This window comes from Hakea prostrata, chromosome 7 (genome assembly GCF_041222555.1).
Source record: "Hakea prostrata isolate BN-2017 chromosome 7, UWA_Hpros_2, whole genome shotgun sequence".
Taxonomy (NCBI): Eukaryota; Viridiplantae; Streptophyta; class Magnoliopsida; order Proteales; family Proteaceae; genus Hakea; species Hakea prostrata.
Window position 1 is genome coordinate 14,241,153 of NC_142606.1, and position 21,529 is coordinate 14,262,681.

The window sequence follows — 21,529 nt, forward strand, 5'->3', positions numbered from 1 at the left end:
AGATATCGGTACTTGGTTCCTCCCAATGTTAAATCATGGCCCATGGTCTAGGACTTGCTAGAAACAAAGATGTCGTTAGCAAACCAACATGATGCTTGGGCCCCGACATAAAGGATGGTACTCATAAGACCTCGAGGAAACCACTATAGATAGAGAGTTTGAGAAAAAACTAGAGCACCAAGTTGAACAAGATGGGGGACATGGGGCACCGCTGTTGCAACCCCCTATTGGCAAAGAAGTGGCATGAGGCATGACTAAATTCCCTCAATGGAAATAACAAAGAAAGGCCGAATGACGCATTGTACCACCTAGTGGACAAATGAAGGATCAGCCTCAACAACAGAGTGAAAAAAAAACTCCATTGAACATAATCGAATGCCTTTCCTCGGATCTATCTTTGCTACAAATTTGCCTATCTTGTCGTTTAGATGATAACCTTGCATGATTTATTGACATAATATGATGTCGTCATAAATAATTTGCCCTTCACAAAGGCTAATTTGACTAAAAGTATCTAGTGTAGGTCCCACCTACTTCAATCGATTTGCTAGTAGCTTAGCTATGAATCTAAAAATAAAGGACCATGGCCATGGCAACAGGTCTATAGTCATGGAAAGTGTTATACACACCATCTTAGGAATACAGGCCAAGCGCGAGATCTTCACTTGATCCGAAAAGGCAAGGATTGTCTAAGAATTTCCAGATCACGTTGTCCGACCTAACATTGTTCCACAATTTCTTATAGAAATAGGCTCTAAAGCCATTTATGCTGGGAGAGTTGTTATCATCCATGGTGAACACCAGAGCCTTGATTTCTTCGTAAGTGAAGAGACAGATCATTCTAAGGCTATCAAACTCAGTGAGTCTTATGACAATATACAGCTTAGAGTCATCACATATCACCTGAGGAGACCCCTTAAGGAACGTTGGGTGCATTCCCCCCTTGTTTAGCTACAACAACAATGGATTTGCTTTGGATTGATTCAAAAGTCCTATTGTAAACCACCATTCGAATGTGTGTCTCAACATTAGACAGAGATTGTGAATCAACAACATTATCTAGTTCGAAGTGAAATCACCTGGCAATGATGCTTCATATTGTTCTTGCATGTGTTGAAGAGAACAAAAAATTGGTTTGTGCACAAAAAAAACACTACAAAATTTCCCCCCCCCCCCCCCCCCCAAAATGAGGTGCTGCTTGTCAAAAAAACTGCACTTTGCACACCCCCCACTATGAAAAGTCAATTTAAGGACAAATTATCACTTCGCAAATTTACAAACAAAACGGAAAAAAAGAAAAAAAAAAAGAAGAATATTCATTTGTGATTCTCAAAACCACCGGCGAACACCACAACGCCAAGAACATCAAACACTTGAATGTTTCTTCATTCAACTCATTTAACTTTGAATCCCTAGCTTAAACTCTCTTGCTTCACATAGCTACTTTGGAAAACTCGAAGTGGAACAAGATTCAAGAATTTGAAAAAAGTAAATTTTCATGAAGTGACGAGAAATCCGAAGAGAAATAAAAAGGGAAAAAACCCTAGTTTTGAAAAAATTACCGAGCGAAAGGGATGGAGCGCGAAGAGAAACCAGGCAAGCGAAGATGGGAACAACAGGGGATTGGGAGAAGGGGGCAGGCCAAACCGCAGGAACCAGCGGACCGGGCGGACGACCAAACACCCGCAGCCCAAACAAGGACAGCCAAACCGGCAGCGAAAGACGGAAGACACAAACACCACGACGGAGAAACAAACAAACCCACGAAGAAAGAGGACCATGGCCGAAGGGTAGAAAACCAGGGAGCGACGCGAGGCAAGGGCAGATGTTTCGATCTAAACAACCGATTCGAAGGCATGTGTTTCGATCTTAAACAACTCTTTTGATTTTGAATGGCATGATGTTCCGATCTTAAACAACTCTTGATTTCGAATGCTAACAATCGCACCGGTCAAAGATTTGAATTTGAATTTGAATTTTTTTTCATGTTTTGTTTAAATAAAAAAAAAAAAGGGCAAATGTCAAAAAGTGATAATTTGTCCTTAAATTGACCTTTTTATACCAGGGGGAAGTCAGATTAGGAAAAAAAAAAAAAAAAAAAAAAAAAAAAAAGGGAGAAAAAAAAAAAAAAAAAAAAAAAAAAAAAAAATAAAAAAAAAACACACAAAAACAAAAAAAAAAAAAAAAAAAAAAAAAAAAAAAATTTTTTTTTTTATTTATTTATTTTTTGTTGGCAGAGGGGGTTAAATCTTATCCTACTCGTTTTTATCTTGCAAATAAAGGAATGGTGATTCAAATTTGCAAAATACATGCATTAAATGCCTAACAAGCTCTATAAGGTCAACTGACAAAAACACACTTTTTAAGGGTGTCAATTTGGTATAATATAGAATTGTATTTCAAACTCTCATACCAAAATCGTACCGCATCGAATTTATACGTTACGGTATGAAAACATTCTTTTTAAAAACAGTTCAGTATGAAATTGGTGCGATACAATTTCAATATAAAAAACTAATTCTTCTTTTTTGATTGGAGAATCATAGCAGATTGAACAATTTTTTTTTCTGCAATGCTTAATTGAAATGCCTCTGAATCCATTGTTCTTTGTGCCAAGAAGGTTTGCTGCACTAGCCCATTTTCTTGTAGCTTTTTCTTATGGTGATTTGTATGGTTGGATGTAGAAATTCTTTTAGAAAAATTAATATTTCTATAAATAAAAATCAAATACCATTATTATAATATATTTGATTTTCTTTATATTATATCCGGAAAATGAAAAACCTTATCATCTATTACCATTGCTTTTGTCTCTTTTAATTGAAGAATAGGGTTTGATCGAAGACATGACTCTTGGAAAATAAAAAGAATCATTTTGCAACCCTCAATCAAATGCAATTGAAATCTTATCCTTTGAAGACTCGTTGTTTACATATGTTATTTTTAAATGTATCTTTGTCTGTAAATTTGAATGAAGTAGACGTTACTTGTTTCAGTCTAAGCTTTTTTATTTTAAAATTCATTTTATCTTTTTTTTTTTCTTAACAATTGGGCCCTAACCCAAGAGTAATATTAAGATGGATTGGGTTTAAATTGGGCCCAATTTAGATATACAGGATGTCAAATTCGGTATATAGTATAGTTTTGGTATATGATAATTCGATATATACCAACAGTATAGTGTTTGAAACCGAAACCGCTGCACCGAATTCAAAAAAACAGTTTTGATATACCATACCAAATTTGAAAAATGTATGGTATAATGTAATTTAAACGGTACAATTGAGTATGAAAAAAAGGTATCAGTACACAATTGACATTCTTAATTTTTAATAAGAAAATCAAGAATCAAGAAAAATATATTTCCTATGCCCTAATAAAACAAATTTCCTGTACCCAAAAAACAAGAAGGTAAAAAAAAACAAAGATCAATAGGGTCATGATCGTCATTTAGCAAAAGGCGAGTCCTAGTTTTTGACTTTCACGCAGACAAAGGTTATAATTGTCAATCTAAGATCAATCATTAATATAATAATTCGATGGAGATCTTCTGCAATCTTCTTCCCTCCGAGGCGGCGCAGTTTAATAAATGCTGGTCAGCACCCTGCACTCTCTGGAAACCAAAAACTAAATAAAATAATGACTAGGCGATCCTGTGCACGTCCACCAAGGCTCCAAGCACTCTTCGCTGCATTCAGTAGTGAATAGCCTCATACATTACCAAAACTACAAAAATACCACAAAGGTGTCTATTAGGCTGCGTTTGTTTGTAAAGGAGGGGTGGAAAAAAATGAGTGGAAAAAAAATATGTGGGTTCTATGTGCAATGGGGTGAGGGAGAAGAAAATAAAACCACAAGATTTTGTGAAACCACAGGATTTTGTAAGAAAGTGATAGTGGTGGGTCTCACTATTTACTTTTCTCAATTTTTCCACGAAGTCCCATAAAATATGTAGGGTTTTAAAATAGCTTGGGGTGGGAAAGATGGACTGCCACATCAACAAACAAATTACTTTCCCACCCCATGAAAATTTGGGGTTTATGAGAAAAATAATAAATATGTACTCTTTACAATAATTTTTCCACCCCTTTTTTCCCACCCCATGAAAATTGGGGATGGGGATATTACATATTTCACCGGTAAGGATTGAACCCACGATCTCTCCACTGAGAGGTAACGTTCTTAACCACTCCACTATCCTTCCATTGGCAAACTAATTTTCTATTAGTTAAACCGTGCGGTTAGTTTTGTCTTGTCTTGATATTCCAATCAAACGATTGTTCAACAACATCATTTGATATACGTTCCAAGAATAAGATGTGTAGCCAATGGTTGGTTAGTTGAACGCTTAAAAGCTCAGACTCCCATGGGGAGATCTTTGATTCGTACCCATCCGGCGGCATTTCATTTCCAGTATTAAAAATGCACCAGTATCGGGAAAAAAAATAATAGAATGTGTAGTTGCGATCTTCTATCTGTGACTTGGCTCTTTTCGAAAAAGATTGGATGGGTGATGCATGGATTAGTTCAATTGTAATTGTTAATAAAGAGAATCACACATTTTGAAAGCGATTGGTTTTGTTTTTGTTATTTCTAAGTAAACTGGTTCCATTTCAACATTTCTATATGACGATTGCATTTAAACTATTCCACATGTCATACATCTAACAATCAAGAACAAGACAGAGGGCCACCAGGTAGAGGGATCCTTGTTATCTATCTATAAAAGTAGAGAAATTGCACTTCGTTCACATCTCTTCATTAAATACATGGGAAAGTGTCTACCTTTGATCCATCTTATCAATGCTGAGAAATAGACTGCGAAGGTAGTATGATTCTCTACCCACTCTCTCATTAAAATAATAATAATAATTAAGCTCTATGAATCCCAATAATTCGAGCCCACTATTTTTATTTTTTATTTTTTTTTCATTTTGAACCACATCATGATCAAGAAATCTTTATCCCCCACTATTAGTTCAGCATGACCTACATATGGGTCCCATCCCTTATTGAGCGTTTGAAGGAATCATTAGGTGGCAACCAATACATACGATGTGGAGGAAGTTCAAAAAGTATCCAATCAATAGTTAGCCGCCTCTACAAGATAGGGAAACAATTTTACAAAATTACCATATAATATCAGGGGAAGAGTCATGTATCAACACAAGGGTCAATTGCAAGTTTGCAACCACAAGGTAAGCATTTTTTCACCTTCATGGATCCATTTGTTATTTCTAGGCTTACAACAACCTTTTTATTTATAAGGAGTATCCAGTTACCCATACAATACCAATACTTAGCGAGAGTGTGAGTCCTGTGCTGCCTGACCTAATACTGACAGGCCTGACACAATACAGGCTCACAAAGTGTGGGTGTATGATTGTATAGAGCTAGCTAGGAGCAAATGATCTAAATTATTGTTTAGAGGGGGGAGGTAGCCCTAGGGTATCTTTTTCCCTATAAAATGACAAGTTTGTTGTTTGGTCATGTAGCAACTACACGAGTGTAGTGGTCACTCATGTATCGTGTAGGAGTTTTTATTTTTAATATTTTATTTCTTGTTGGTGGTTGAATTAAAATTCATGTGATCTAACACTGGAGCTATATTACTAGTTAGTATTATGTTTTTCTACGATAGAGTTAGAGCAAATTGCACTGGTACTTCAAAATGGAGGCTTTAAAGCATTGACACCCATTTTATATTCAGAAAACTCAGACACTCCAATTCATTAAATACATTAGTCCATTATATTAGTGAAACAGTTAACTCATTGTTTATTGTTCTTTAATTTCAAAAATACCCTACCAAAATCTGAGGAGAAAAAAAAAAAATCCTAAAACAATGCCTTCGTCAAATAAACTTCGTAGGCGGAAGAACGTCTTTTTTCTTTTTTTGTTGGTAAATGAGAATGATATTTCTTTAAAGGGTATAATAATATTTGCGATAATATAACTAATCATTATAACATAATAGGACGGACCTATGAGTTTTTTAAACATAAAATAGAGTGTTAGTGCTTTAAAGCCACCATTTTGGGGGTGTCAATGCAATTTGCTTTAAAGTTTAATAGTAAAAAATTTCGTATTCAAATATTAGAGCAGTATAAAAGTTGAAAATAACTAACTGTGTTATGGCACAAAATTCATTCATATAGTGGGTCTAACCTACCTATTACATCCATATGGATCATTGAATTGCTTAGATCAAGGGCCATTCATTTTCATTGAAGCTGGTTATCTGTGAATATTAGATGTCATTGATTGAGTTAAACAACCAAGATGCAACCAAGCAATTCAAATCGTATTTAGAGAATTTGTTATGATTCAACGACTATTAATGGAGTTAGAATAATGAAAAAGTGGTCTCATATATCTGGTTTGAAGCTTTGAAATGTTTTTAAGCACCCCATTTGCTAATGCTTGCATGATCCACGCGGTTATAGCGATTAAAGTAATGAAAGTTAACCGCAGTGTTATGAGAAAGTTTGTTTGCTCCATAATTATTATATATGGAAAACAAATTATTAGAGAAATACACAAATATAGGGTCATTCCTATTTATCCACTCACATACTAAGTATTTTATACATTATCTACTTAGTCAAATGATTCTCCTTGAACATGGATATAGAAAAACCATCTTCTAATTTATTTTATACATTCAAATATACATATATATGAAAATAGAAGATGGTCATGCATGCAATATGCATTGATTATAATATGTTTCAAATGTATTATACTGTCGATAGTTCTGTGATTCTTTTTTAAATTGAAGAAGGCTATTCCTGATACTCATCGGAATACGCATTACTTAGTTCGTGGGGTATCGATGTTTCTTTCTCAGTTAAATGGCCAACAATTCACCATTGGTGTCTCTTTCTTTGGGGTTGGATCTTCTGTTTGTGACCACTATGGTAGTCTGTTCATGCCATTACTTGTGATTTGAGTAAGGTAAAGGCCATTGGATGCAACAGGGTTGTTGTACAATCTGATTTGCATGTGGTTATTGCTGCTACTTTGGGTACCCCATTCGTGCTTCATGGAAGATCTTCAGTTTACTGGAGGAAATTATTGAGTTGAAGAATCAGTTTGTGGATTGTACTTTTTATGATAGGGTTCGTTAGGGAGACTAACTGTTGTATAGATTATTTGGCTGGGGTTGCCAACTATGGCTTCGAGGTCTTGCTTGATCCTCAAGCCTTGTCAGATCAACTTGCAAAACTCATTCGAGAGAGGCGGTGGTCGTTGGTATTTTAGAATGTAATATTGTAATATTATTTATATTTTATTAATATAATTCTCTCTTCTCTCCCAAAAAAAAAAAAAGTTTAATGAGTTTTTTTCTTTTTTTGGATGGTCCAAGTTCATATTTCTTATTGGAATTTCCTATATGAATAGTTCTCCAAATGGTTCATATCATAGTCAAATAAGGAAAGTGAGAGTCAGGGGGTGTTTGTATTTTTTTTTATTTTGGATACATGATCAGTGTATTTAAATGATTAACATTCACTTCTCTTCCTCACAATTCAAATGATATTGAAATATTATTCTTGTGACCATGCATGGGATACATGAAGAGGTATTCATTTTTTTCTGGTAAACATGAAGATGTATTCAATTGAATCTAGGCATAATCATTGTCATTATATCCATAAAAAAAAATCAATTAAGTATGATGATGTTTAATATAAAATCCAATCCAAATAATTCCAATAGATTCCAATAGATTCCTAATAATTGGAAGTAAAGACTAAAAGACTACCAAATCATCTTGATGCCCCTCCATTACTGATTTACTTCAAATGATGAACATTGAAAGACTGGTTAGTGGTCGGACCAGTGGGTCAAAGTCTCCAATTTCCAAATTTCAAAAGAACCACCAAATGAGGTAAGAGGTCAACGGAAGCAGATGATGATGATGTTGATGATGGTGGTTTCAGGAAATTGCCCAGGTCCATTGTATATAACCTCTGTGTTTAAGTTTAATGTTTTGTTGTTGGATTTTGTTTTCTTCTTGAAGACAGTCAAATCATTGACTATCAGAGATTGGACAGTGGCAAAATGGTAATTATAAGGAGATAATAGGGCATGATGGGCATAAAGTTAGAAAGTCATCTCTGAACTGTGGTGAAGAATTCCCAGATCCCAATTCATTTTTGCAGTCTCTCAGTTCTGTGCTTAAAGTTGTAAATCTTGTAAACAACTGTAAATCTCTCTGGATAAACTCACAAGGAAAGATTGATTAAACAAAAATTCTCGAAGCAGTAAAAAAAAAAGAAAAGAAAAGAAAAGAAAAAAGAAGGTGGAGTAGAAAAAATATTAGAAAAAAGACAGGCTTTGAAAAGCTAGAAATTCAACAGAAAAGGACGTCTAGAGATTGGAATGATCCAGACGTCACCCTATTCTCATCATCTCCGTCTCTCTCTTTCTTGCCCCTGCAACACAGAAATCGGAGTTCGAGTTGGGTCGGTCTGAAGTTTGGAGATTGAGGCTGTTGAGTTTGCGCAGTTGAAGAGAACGAGGGAGGTCAAAAGGTTCTGGGTTGATCTTGAAGAAGCTATAGGTAATTAGGTTTTGTTAAGATTTCGGCTTTTGGGTTTCTTGTTCATTCCAAGTTGTTTCTGTTTTCTAAGATTCCTAGGTTATCAGGTTGAGGCCAGTGGGTCGTATTTATGAGGGGTTTTTAGTGGTTTCTGAAGTTTCTAGCTCGAAAAATTTGTGTTTTTCTTTGTCCTCCTCTTAGTTGGATCTTGCGTATTGGATTTAAGCTCTCTTAGGGTTTAGCCTGGTTAGACACGCAAGTGGTGATAATCTCATGTTAAGGTTCTTTATCTGTTTGGTCTTGTGATTTGTCCGTCGGCGACAAGAGGGTTGATTTTTGTTCAAACCTGGCTTTGGGGTTGAAGTAGTATGGAGTCTTTTATCTTTTCTTATTTTCATCAGCTTTTTAAGTTCAAATTTTAACTTGCAGAGTTTGCTGAAGGTTTAGGGCTTTTGGGTTTTCCTGTTGCTTTTGAAGAATTAAGATGGTGGTGAGGTGGTGATGCATGGGGAGTAGAAGAGGGAGGGCTGGTGCAGAAAATGATAAAGAAGCGGCAGGCGGGATGCCGGCTTTCACTCCTCAATTACCTGCTTCTCATGCAGTGTAAAGTTCAACTCTTAACACTTTGCTTTGGATTGATTTGGCTTTCGTTTTGTTGCTGTTTTGCTCTCATTTCCTTCCTTTAGATTCTCTGAAGATTGAAGACGTTGTGGTTCTGTTTTTAGTTGTCTTTTAGTAATCTTTTTATATAAATTCTTAACTTATCCATGCATTTAGTGTCTAGTTGGACTTATGAAGAATTCCTTGGTTTCATGTTCATACTGGTGAATGTTCCATTTCTTTCCTTGTACCTTGATTGGAAATGTTGAATCCTTCTCCTTCCCAAAGTAGTTGACTACTTGGTTTGAGTGGATATCTAAGTGCAATATGGTCGATGTTTGATGCTTAGATTGAGTTCCACCATTTTAAGACATGGAAACTATGCATGTCATTGGGTTCAGCAGTTTGGCATGAAGTACCTTTCCTGGGGTTGTATCTTAAGAAGTTAAACTCTCGTCTGTTGAGCTTGTGAATGCCACCTTGATTCTTTGGGTTCATAATTTGGATACAATGAATGGATAAAAGAATGTGAATTTGAAGAACATGTTTTTAAGATAGCCTATATGGCAAATCTGGCAATCTGCCATTCAACTCGCTAAAGAAAATAAACAAGAAACAAATTACCAAATAAACTGCCATGAAGGGAGGTGAAAGAACAGTCCTCCGGCCTGGTAACACACTTTGTATAGGAGAGAACAATTTTTATGTTGATTTGCAGTTTTTTGTTAGTTATCTAGCAGTTCTACAGATTTGGTCATATTGCCATTATGTTACATGTTCTATTGTTGCTAATATAACTGTATGTTTGTTGATATCTTTGGGTTTCAGCGGCATAGATGGAAATAACAACCCTTTTTCTCGAGTTTCTGACTTTGGAGCCCTGGCTAATTCAGTTGGGTTTCGCATCGAGGATGCTGTAAACCTTGGCAGAAGTATGTACTATGCTTCCTTTTCAAGATTTCTTACCTGCAGGAAATAATTACTTTTCAATCTTTGAACTATTGTGCAACTCTCTGGTGGCCCCCCCCCCCCTTTTTTTCTTCATTTTGCGACTTCATTTGAAACATCAGAAGTGCATTATCTTATGTATCTCAGTGGATGGTTTCTTGCATGCTGTATTAGATCCATTGCCCTCTAGTATGTTATCACCATCTGAAGTCATCAAGAAATGGTCCTTATTGTCTGTACCTTTTTTTTAAGTAAGCAGAAGGCATCAACACCTATTGATTTGCATGCTTATAGATTAAGTTTATCTGTTTTGGTTGAACCCTGATTTATAAATGGGAAACCATAAGCTAACATGCAGAGGAATATACTTTTTTCAAGTAAGAAGTAGCAGCAGAGGGTATGAATGCACCCTCACAAATCAAGATTATAACCTTTGGTCAAACTCTGCTTTATAAATAATGAAGATTGGCTGAGATGTGAAAGAGCGATGTGGCATCTGACTGTTAGATGCCTATGTATTGCCTATTGTTTGCATCTGATATTTCAGTCTCAAATTCAACCATTTACCTTCCTGTTTATATTCATCCACCATTTGGTAATGCTAAATTCTGTTTTCTATGTGGCATGTTTTGATAACCTTGAGACTTTACATTAGAGTAGGCAACCTTGGGATGCCCAAATTTTCAGCCTCTTTGATATTATAACATGGCAGAATAAGGGTAATGGTTATGGTCAAATTGTAAAAACAGAGTTACATATGGCATTCTCCTCTATCAATTAACTGGGATAGTCTTATGCTATTAATCTAGGTAGTGTGGACATGCACTTGGGTTTCTTTGCTTGACATGGCAGTACATGCAAAAAATGTTTCCTGTGCAGAAAATGTTAATTTGGGTCTCCCTTGACATAGGTCATCTGACAGAGCAGACGTTTGCAGAATGAGTTGTCCTTTTAGTTGTTGGGTGTTCTCCAATGAATTAGTTGATCTGGAAATTAAGATTCCTTATCGAGCCATTAGTTGTGCATGTGGAGGAATCACATAAAATATTAGATGCTTGGATTAGGCTTCTTCTACATACACTTGATGTGTTCTTCCTAAGTCTTTTTTATCTACTTTTTGAAATTTTGTGCAGAAGCAGTGGGCTCTGAGTCATCTGCGTATCATTTGTTAATTCTTCCTGACTTTTTCTTTTTACCACTTTTGTGAACTGAAGATCCTGTGTTCAACCCAACAAAGTCAAGTGGACAGGCTACGACATTGGATCCTTCACAATTTGGCAATTTTACAAAGGTAGATCTAAATATTAGTCTTAAAAGTTGAATATGTGATCTAGTATTATGTCTGTATTTGCTTATTTGTTCAATTCAGTAGTGGTGTGTCTAATTGCTTTTTTTTCTCAAAAAACAGTCTCTTGTTCCCTCTGATACAACCCCATCTGCTGCTAGAGCTGTGCCTCAGAGGTTTCAGTCGCAAAAGGGACAATCGAACCTAGGATCTGTATCTAGTGGTCATTTTGAGAATTGGGCAGAGTCTGCAATGGCAGATGGCAGTCCTCGAACTGATACTTCAACAGATGTGGATACTGATGATAAGAATCAAATGGTGAGTTTTTTAAATTTCACTCTTCCATATGCCACTTCAATATTGTGCTTCTCCGTGTCTACTTGATAATTCCAATAACCAGATGTTCTCCTGCAAGTCTTCTAATTGCCTTCTCCACATGTATTTGCTATTGTTCCAGCATATAGGACCTAGTTTCATGCTTCTTTTATGCTTTCCCTCTTACGGTTTTGATATTATACTATGGTAGTGCAGTTATAAATGAGCTAAAAATCAAGTTTCACTAGTGCAGATTGAAGGTCAGTCTAATGCTCTAGCAGCTTCTGATTCCAGTGACAAGTCAAAGGAGAGAGGAGGTGATCAGAAGGTAGTTGGAATAGATGGGTTTAACTGTTTTGGTACTAAATGCTAACTAGGATAGGCTGAATGGTATTCGATGATCTAATATTTGTTTATTACCTTGCAGACACTTCGGAGGCTAGCACAGAATCGTGAAGCTGCAAGAAAAAGTCGGCTGAGGAAGAAAGTAAGTTCTATTGATTTCTTTCCATCCTATCAGCTTCTTGTGCCTCTAGTGTGTATTGCATATGGTATGGGTAGAAAATGTTTCATGTAAAGGTAAGTTGTAAGTGTATTAGCAATGGGACATTGGGATCAACCTCTGGTCATTTATAGGAGCTTACATGTTCCTGAATGTCTACTGAAAATTTGTTTGAAATAATGTGTAAGTCTGAAATTACCAGTGTCAGAGATGAGGATTAGAGAAGAGGAATAAAATCGATAGTGGAGATAGAGAACGCTGAAGCATGGAGGGAATAATCACCCTGTAAGGGACGGCAATTGTTTCTATACTCTTAGTAACAGCCTACTAAGAGTCAAAGATTTATTTACATGGAAAGTAAAATTGACCTCAATGTGCTTGGTCTTTTCATGAAAAAATGGATTACTTTGATACATCTTCATTGGTTTTGGAGCTGAGAACCCACATTCTTGTAGGAGGAGTTCTCACAAAATGAAACTTGACCTCAACGTGCTTGGTCCTACCAAAAATAAGTTTATCGTTGAATTTGTTTTATGAGCATAAATTAGTTTTTATTTTTTAAGTTGATGTAAAGAGGTGGGTCCTTTCTATCTCTTTGAAGAGGTTGTCATCAATTTATGAAGCTGATGGTTTAATTAGCCATATATCTTCTAAGTAGTGCTTCTCCTCCGTTTGTGTTATTGGAATTCCTTTGCTGAGCAGATATGAGCTCTCAAGTACCTAGTTCATTCTTTTTAATATTTTCTCACTGTTTAACGCTCTCTGCTCAAGTGCAATATTTTGATACATTAAATAAGCTATTGGTATTTTCATTCATCACTTTTATTAACTATTCATTTTCTATAGGCATATGTCCAACAATTAGAGAGTAGCAGACTGAAGCTGACTCAACTTGAGCAGGAGCTTCAGAGAGCTCGTCAGCAGGTCTATATCTATGAAACCATTATTGATGTATGTACCACTGATGGTTTATTTTCCTGACATTTTACCCTCCAATGCTCCTTTTTTTTTTCTTTTCATAGGGAATTTTTATTTCAAGTTCTGGAGACCAGTCTCATTCCATGAGTGGAAATGGTATTGTCACTTTCCTTCCATTTTGTAATTAATGAGAGAGATGAGTCCACTGATTATACATGTTAGAAATGTATTTTACTTTTTTTCTCTAATGAAATAGGGGGAAGAGATGGGTTTTCTCTGATCTTGGTAGCAGATTTTACCCTGTTTCGAATGTGATGTGGAATAGTAATGCAGATTTTGTGGACCTGATATAGTTACTGGTTGATTGAATGTCATTTAGGTTTTTAATTAATTATTGGATTGAGCTACTTGTTGGGGTGTAGTAATACCTCTCTCTCTCTCTCCCCTATCTTTTTTAAAGAAAATTACTTTGTTCAGTTGATGTCGTAGCTAGAGTTTACTAGAAACAACTGAACATCATAAGGATTTTGGATTTATTGTAAGAGGATGTAGAAACCGGTTGACAACACACAAACTAACTATTGTTGCTAGCAGCTACCCAGCATAAAGGTCAAAGGAAAATGTTTGCCTGTTTATATTATTCGTATAATAAATATTAACAAAGCATCAGAGCAAGTCCCTTATCCTTTTGTTTTTGTTTAGGGAAAAACCAAAGAAAAGACTGTACCCTAGAATCCTTCCACCCATCAGAATCCTTCCATATTTGAATGGTTCCCCCACCCCCAAAAAAAAGACAGCCCCTTAACTCAGTCAAGTTCAGTACCAATCCGTCATTGAAACCCTAGATTGGAGTGCCAGTTTCTCCCAGGGAAGTTGCAATCTTCCGATCTCACATTCAAACCATCAGTTTTGGCTGATTTTTGGTGAGCAGAACTGATGCTAATCCCTGGCGATCTGCCTTGAGACCTTATAACAAGTTACAATAATTTGGAAGATTGCCTGGGAAAACTGAAAATATAGATTTAAGATTGATGAACTGTGACCCAATGCTTATAAAGAAGCACGGTGCAACAATATAACAAGAAGGACATGGGGAATGAATGCCACAAGTAGAAGACTTGATAAGTTTACAAAAAAAATTCTATCAAAGAATCCAAGGGGAAGCACCTCAATTAATTATCCTTCATGGGACTTGTTTTACAATTTTGAGCCCAAGGCCTCTGTGTATAGACTAAACTGTTAAATAAAAAAAGGGAAACCGAAAACCGTAATGATCAAATTTAAAACAAAAAAGGTAGCCAGTATTTCTTGCAGAAAGTGCCAAAAATATCAAGTGATTGTGAACAAAAATAGTAGTGAATTGACCATTATTCATGACTCATGATTGTGAAAACAGCAGCTAATCTTGACCTAAATGGTGATGATTCTGACCATTATTCATGTCTGCCAAAAACAGCTACTTATCTTGACCAAGATGGGCAATGACTCTAACGGTCTAACCATTGTTCACGTTTGCTAAAAACAACTTAACTTGACTAAAAACAGCAATTAAACTCCAACATTATGCTTGAGGAATGCCAGCACCTGATTCCCTCTACAAATCCGAAAGCTCCATGAAGAGCTGGTAGTAGTTGATCTACTATCAATTTAGGACTACAGTACTCTTATCTTTATAGTCCCTCTGAATATCCCATGCCTTCCCCCTCTCTCTTTAAATATGTAACCTTTCCTTAAAATTTAAAAATCTGGTAAGACAATATTTCACAAGATGAAAACAATGATTCACTCGGTCACCCCTTTCCCTCCTTTCCCCATGGAATAGTTCCCCCCCCTGCGGGGGGAAGGGATTGGTGGAGAGAGAAGAGAAGAAAAGATAAAGAACAAGGGGCAAAGAAATAGAGAATAAGTGCACAACTGAGAGTTGATTTTACATAAAATATTTTTCTTTGAAAAATTGGAAGAGTTGCAACTTTTGCAATACTTGATAGTATTAATTTCTAGGTCTTTCTTTATCTTCTAGGGTGCCTGAAAGAGAGATACATATTTCTTTCCTCTTAAGACTGCAATAAAAAGGACATCCAAAACTCACTATAAAATGTACTTGCTCTTTATGTGGAAAGATACTGGCAAGTGTGCAGGTAGTTCTTGCTTGCACTACATGGCAAATATTTATTATTTTGGATCTATGTCCCTTTGGGAAGGTGCCTGTATTTTTCATGATATCAGTCAACCTTTAAGGAGATCATTTTTGTTCTGGACAACTTAGAAAGAGATGTAATAAATTGGATTCTCTTCCAGGGGCATTGGCATTTGACATAGAGTATGCGCGGTGGCTAGAAGAACAAAACAGGCAAATCAATGAGCTGAGGGCAGCTGTTAACTCCCATGCAAGTGACAATGAACTCCGTGTTATTGTAGATGGTGTAATGGCACACTACGATGACATTTTCAGACATAAGGGCACTGCTGCAAAGGCTGATGTTTTCCATATGCTGTCAGGAATGTGGAAGACACCTGCAGAGAGGTGTTTTCTTTGGATCGGTGGTTTCCGCTCATCCGAACTACTGAAGGTGAGGAGTATTTTGTTATTTTTGTTCAGTTTCTGTCTATTGGAATGGAACAGAAATCTGTGTTTTCAATTACTGTCAGATACTCAGGTTAGAATCATTTGTCCTGATCTCTTCAGGCTGCACATTTCCATAAGTGTTTGTTTTCTTGTTTGGGGTTTGAAGCCTTTGTAGTTGGTATTTCTGAGGGTGTTAGGTTGGGGTGGTATATTATGGGCTGGGGAGTGATCATTTGAAAAATTCAAAGTGAAGGAAGAGAATTGGCTGTTTGATGATCAACTGAATGAAATGTGTCTTGGTTATCCGCCCCTATAAACCATTTTGAAGATAAAATTTTGGCTTTTGGGTTCCTGCTTCATTAGTGAGAGAAGCATATGGATACTTCCTGAAACTTAGGTTGCCATCATGCTTGTTTGTTATGCTTGGTGGCAACCACTTGTCATTTCTTGTTTATAATTGGAAAGAGGGGTTCTGTATTATCTCCCTCTCTTAAGGTATCATCATTGTACTTGCTTTGTGCCTCTTTGCTTTTGCACAACATTCAAACTTTGATTTTCCTCTTCCCAGTTTCACATGTATTTGGATAATTAGGAGAAGCCTCCCACTTGACTTGTAGCTAAGGAAACATTTGCCCTGTAACAAAATCTGTAGATTGCTTTATTGCATTAGCACACTGTCTCCTGTTGCTTCTCTATCAAATATTGGCATTAGAGATATATTCTGATAGGGCGTGTATATGTAAAATGAACTTTTGTATCAGTTCCTTTTTTCTAGGATTGCAATTTTCTTACTATGATCCTTCCGTGCCATGCATGTAGTCAGTAGTCCATTATTACAAATTTGGATGAATGTTAGTTCTGAGTTTTCTTTAAGCTACTGCTAAGCATATAAGGTTGATGCCTAAAATTTTTTTCTTTTACTTTTCGATTTTACTTGTTTTTGACAATTTTAAATTTGAGTGCTTAGAATCATTAAGGTACTAGAACCAGGCCATCCCATTATTTAATGGGAACAGATCCTAGTTATGCGACCATTTAGTTAACAAGATAGAAAACTATCATAATACCGAGAAGCAGTCCCATTTGCCACCCTTTTTTCTTGTTTGGAAATTTAAATTTCCTTTGAGCATTAACTCTTGCATACATTCTCCTTGATGAACCAAACTGGTGCCATTTGCAGCTTCTTGTTAATCAACTGGAGCCTTTAACTGAGCAACAATTGGTTGGCATTTGCAATTTGCAAGAATCATCCCAGCAGGCCGAGGATGCCCTTTCTCAAGGGATGGAAGCATTGCAGCAGTCCCTAGCTGAGACATTGGCAAGTGGATCGCTTGGTCCCTCTGGGTCATCTGGGAATGTGGCAAACTATATGGGTCAGATGGCTATGGCCATGGGAAAGCTGGGCACTCTTGAGAGCTTCCTTTGCCAGGTAATCTTTTGTCTTAAGTAGCTGAAGCTACTGTATTTGATACATGAATCACAGAATCCATCAACAAGAATTTCACATGTTGGCTTTAATGTACTATTGTTCTGTTATTTGCTATTATTGAACTATGCCTATTGTGGATCGCTTTCAGTTGGGATAAAGCTTCTAGTTTCCTTTGTATAATTTTGTCATTAAATGGGGCAACACACATGATGGGGTCTTCCATTGAAGACTGATCTGTTTTTAATGTTTGTGATATATGAGGCAGCACTTCTCAATTATATCCTTGGTTTATCATATGCACTTTGATTTTTGGTAATCATCTGCCGTGGCTAATTATATGCATTGGAATTTTAATAGTTTGCTTACCAATGGATATAATAGTTGTGGAGCATAAAGAAACTTTTTGTGATGAGATATTTGGTTTTACAATGTCAGGGGGACAATTTATTTACATATCTTGAAGCTGGACATTTTCCTTTTTGCTGATTAAAAAACAGATCAGGAATGGAGTTGATGTTTGGAACTTTGTCATCTGGAGAAAGAGGATTGAATATTTGTCACTAGTTTCAGGCTATGTTTAGTCCTTAGAACAGTGTACAAGAAGGTTATTTTATGTATATACTAAGATGGGTTACTCCGTATGTGTGGGTTTGAACCTGTAAAATGTTTTAATTAGGACTAGGCTTGGTTTCTAGGAGAGCGTTAAAGGACTCCGAGATAAATATGTTTGTGTAGCAGCCTAGCAAGATTAGTTAGTATGGTGGAACTGTTGATATTTTGGGTTCTCTTATGGAGGGAAAAAATGTAATCGTTTATCTTGGGTTTGGTTAGGGTATGTACTGCAATAGGGGGAGTCTGCCTGTTGTGGTTTCCTTCATCGCTTTATGTATTACTTTAGTTGGAAGTGTCCTAGTCTAAGTTTCCTTGTAGGCTTTAAACTTAGTCCATTTGTAATTCTGTTTTGACTTAAAATGAGTGTATGTTGTTTTGGCTGGTAGTCTAGAATATACCTTTTTCTTCCATTGTTCTGCTTCCCTTCATCCTCAATCTCTGCTCTTTATTAATCACTGGTTAGAGATTCTGGGTTGTTTACAGGTAGCTATTATATTTCTATGGAGATGTCCAACTTGAGTTTTATCGAGTTTCTATGTTTGATAGTTTTTCAAGTAAGTATTAGGGTCCTCCCTTTTCTTTTTGTGAGTTGGGGGAATGGCTAATAGAAAGAATGAATTTAATATTGTGGTTTGAGTAGCCCCGAGGTGCTGGCGTGAGTTTTCTTAAACACCCCCCCTTCCTCAGCCTTTCCTTTCTTTCCTTCCCTCGACAGACCCTTCAGCTACTTATGGCTGGAAGCACAAATATATTAACGTGGAGGTTACATATTATTAGATTTATAATAGAAAGAAGCAGGACATGCTAATTATCAGTACTTGAATGGAAACCTAATATAATTAGAATGAAACTCTCAACTATTCCTAATCCTGCTGGGACACAATGCCCCTAAGACTTAATGGAGGGAAAACTCCTCCTACCGAGTGTACGGTAGTTAACTTCAAACATAGAGTTTGTTATAAGCAATCAAGTTTATCCTAGAAACCTAGGTCATCTTGCTGCACAAATGTTTTTGTTATTGATAAAGGCCGAAGTCTGTGCTTGACTTTTAGTAAGAGTTATCTTTTAATATCTATGAAATGTTATGTATTTGCGTTCTGCTTAATTCTCTCAGTGACCAGTCCAGGCACCTATGCAATATAGTATGTGGCCTTGGCTTTGCCTTGCCCAATTGTTTTGATGATCCGGTGTGGTTGGTCGGCTCCTTTGCCATGTGTTTGTTGGCTTTCTACCTTTTGCTTCCTTCTCTTTTGGGATGACTATTTGTATTCATCATAATTTTTTTTTATAACAGGCTGACAATCTACGACAACAAACCCTTCAACAAATGCATCGCATACTAACAACCCGCCAATCAGCACGTGCGCTACTGGCCATACATGATTATTTTTCGCGGCTTCGTGCTCTTAGTTCTCTATGGCTAGCCCGTCCACGGGAGTGAAAAGGCTGTGGTCACTCTGTATCTGCCTCAGAAAAATTGACAAGGTTCTACTGGAGGGAGTTGGCCCTGCACATTTTGAGTTCGGAGACGGTGGTCAATACATTGTTAGTAATCTTGGTTGGCCTGCCGTTGGATTCTTGGCTATGCTGGAAGGGGCCAGTGGTTCAACGATCACTCATTTTCTGTATTTTTCACTACTCCCAGATTGATTGTCAATTTTATCCCAAGGTGATGTATGTTTATCTCATGTTTGAACAGTAGTGGAAATAATCAGCAAGTGTTGCTTGTTTATTAATGTAATCAATTTGCGTTACGACCAAGATGGTTGAATTTGGTGTTAAGGGTAGGCGTTAATTTGGCATGTCTCATCACTTGCAAATGATCTTCTTTATGATTCAGGGTACTGAAATACGTTAAACCTTTTCTGACATCATCAATTCCAAAAGAGAAGAGAGAGAAGAGAAAGAGGGAGGGGGAAGAGTTGGTTGACATAAAATTGATCATGGAAAGATCTTTGATTACTAAGATGGTGTATGGGTATGCATTAGATGGGTATTTTTTAGATATCCCATTGATATATCCTGATTTTGATGGTGAGATTACTCATCACCGAAGCTTCCAAGAAGCCGGTAAAAACATGCGAGGGTGAAGGGTGGTTGTCCTTCATCATCAGCTAGATTTAGCTAGGTCACCTCTCAGGGCCAAGATGAGATTTAGTTCTTTGTTTTTTGGTAAGCCATTGAGCAGTGTGTAGATTAGACTTGTAAATGGATGGCTGAAATTCGCCTTTGAATTAGCATTCATATTTGATTACGGGTGTTCAAATTCAAAAATTTTCTAACCAGAAAGTGTTTGTGTTTGTCTGAATAGTCAACTAAATAACGAGGCGCTCATTGGGATTTATCTTTGATTTTTCTTGTTAGAATTTAGAGGTGGATCTATAGTGAAAAAGTATGAGAAGAGCACACAAATTTAACGGGTAGAAGATTCAACTTCCAGATTAGAGAGACGGTTTCCTTCTTTCCATTTTCCTTTCTGGTTCCTTTGTTTCGATTAGAGAGATGTTGGTTGAAGATGGGTGAAATGATCCTCTCTTCACCATTTAGAGGTTGGATATCATCATTTTAAATGACTTTAATAGCGGGTAAGGGTATTTAGATAATTTTACAGTCATTTTGTGTGTAAGTTGTAATTTTAAGTATGAATATCATGTAATTTACAGCATAATAGTGGGTAGTTACTAGTTTCATCCTAATAATAGTGAGTGCGGTGTGAATAACTCTATATTTTATTACAGAAAACAAATTATTTTTATCAAAGGACTCAACGGTTAAAAATATTGGTAAGGTTATAAGTGCTTTTTTTTTTTTTTTTTTTGGTAGTGAGGTTATAAGTGTTTTAATTGCAACTATCGGTGTTTATTCAAATATGAATTACTAAAATTAATTTAAATTCTTTATTTTGGTATAGAGATGTTTTTTTTTTTAAGGGATGCATGGAGATACAAGCATTTTTTACATTGCATATATTCTAAACCAAACTTGAAAAGGGTGTCAAGCATCCCTAGCCGAAAAAGTGGTTCTTTTAGGATCAATTGTTGTTTGTCACCCCACCTCTCTTCCCGTCCTACGTACACATTCAATCAAACTGTGAAGCTATAATAAAGGTCCATGGGGTCTTACCTTATAGCCGTTGGTGCTTCTCATTTTCATGGGAAATTCAATTTCACCGGGTCCATGTCGGAGACAATACCTTAAGAGACTTTAAGGGGTACTAATAAGAAAGACTTTAAGGGGTACTAATAAGAAAGTTGACATAAACATACAAAGAGGTCATGTGGTCATCGATGAGCATGTGCACTGCTGTCCCTCAATGGGCCATTCATTTTTGTATTTATATATATAAATATATATATTATCAAGAAATAGCTTTCGTAACGGTAAGGAGATACAAGACAAAAATAACGCAGAGACGTGGGCGTTATATGGAAGATAAGGGATTGGAAATTGAGATAACGCAGTTAGCAAAGACCACGCACAAGGATTTTCGATCACTTCTCGTGCACTTTACCACAGAATGAATTTATATCTTCTATAATTTTTACCTAAGGTTCATCCGGGCCAACTTACACGCACTTTAATTACATTCTCAGAGAAAACTTTGACGTCTGCAAAGATCGAACCCATGACCTCTCCACTGAGAAGTATGGATCTTACTACTCTACTATCCCTGAATTGACAAATATTCAATAAAGATTTTTTTTTTGACAAATATTTAATAAAGAATTCAATAAAGAATTTTTTCTTAGATTCAATAATTGTGATCCGTGTCTGTCATAATCCTCTATGCCAATTATAGAAAGTGA

At 36.4% G+C, this 21,529-nt stretch overlaps 1 protein-coding gene across 3 annotated transcripts; it reads left to right on the forward strand.

The window, feature by feature from the left end:
- The first annotated feature begins 8,186 nt into the window (after positions 1 to 8,186).
- LOC149010005 (transcription factor TGA2.2-like) lies at positions 8,187 to 19,799 on the forward strand. Of its 3 annotated transcripts, none has more exons than XM_089161888.1 (12): positions 8,187 to 8,569; positions 9,026 to 9,151; positions 9,977 to 10,080; positions 11,311 to 11,387; positions 11,505 to 11,699; positions 11,950 to 12,024; positions 12,124 to 12,183; positions 13,045 to 13,122; positions 13,221 to 13,272; positions 15,415 to 15,686; positions 16,863 to 17,111; positions 19,018 to 19,799. In XM_089161888.1, exons 2-12 carry the CDS (start codon positions 9,054 to 9,056, stop codon positions 19,162 to 19,164), a joined length of 1,407 nt encoding a protein of 468 aa, XP_089018014.1. In that variant the 5' UTR covers positions 8,187 to 8,569; positions 9,026 to 9,053; the 3' UTR covers positions 19,165 to 19,799. The 3 variants fall into 3 exon arrangements, with proteins under 3 accessions (XP_089018014.1, XP_089018013.1, XP_089018011.1); XM_089161887.1 differs by having other exon boundaries at positions 8,188 to 8,569; positions 8,990 to 9,151; positions 19,018 to 19,797; XM_089161885.1 differs by having other exon boundaries at positions 8,189 to 8,569; positions 8,978 to 9,151; positions 19,018 to 19,797.
- Positions 19,800 to 21,529: the final 1,730 nt, after the last annotated feature.

Coding starts and splice junctions, on each gene's coding strand:
- LOC149010005 (XM_089161888.1), top strand. CDS start 9,054: ATGGGGAGTAGAAGAGGGAGGGCTGGTGCAGAAAATGATAAAGAAGCG. Junction 9,152..9,976: donor TTACCTGCTTCTCATGCAGT/GTAAAGTTCAAC, acceptor TTTGGGTTTCAG/CGGCATAGATGGAAATAACA. Junction 12,025..12,123: donor AGAGAGGAGGTGATCAGAAG/GTAGTTGGAATA, acceptor ATTACCTTGCAG/ACACTTCGGAGGCTAGCACA.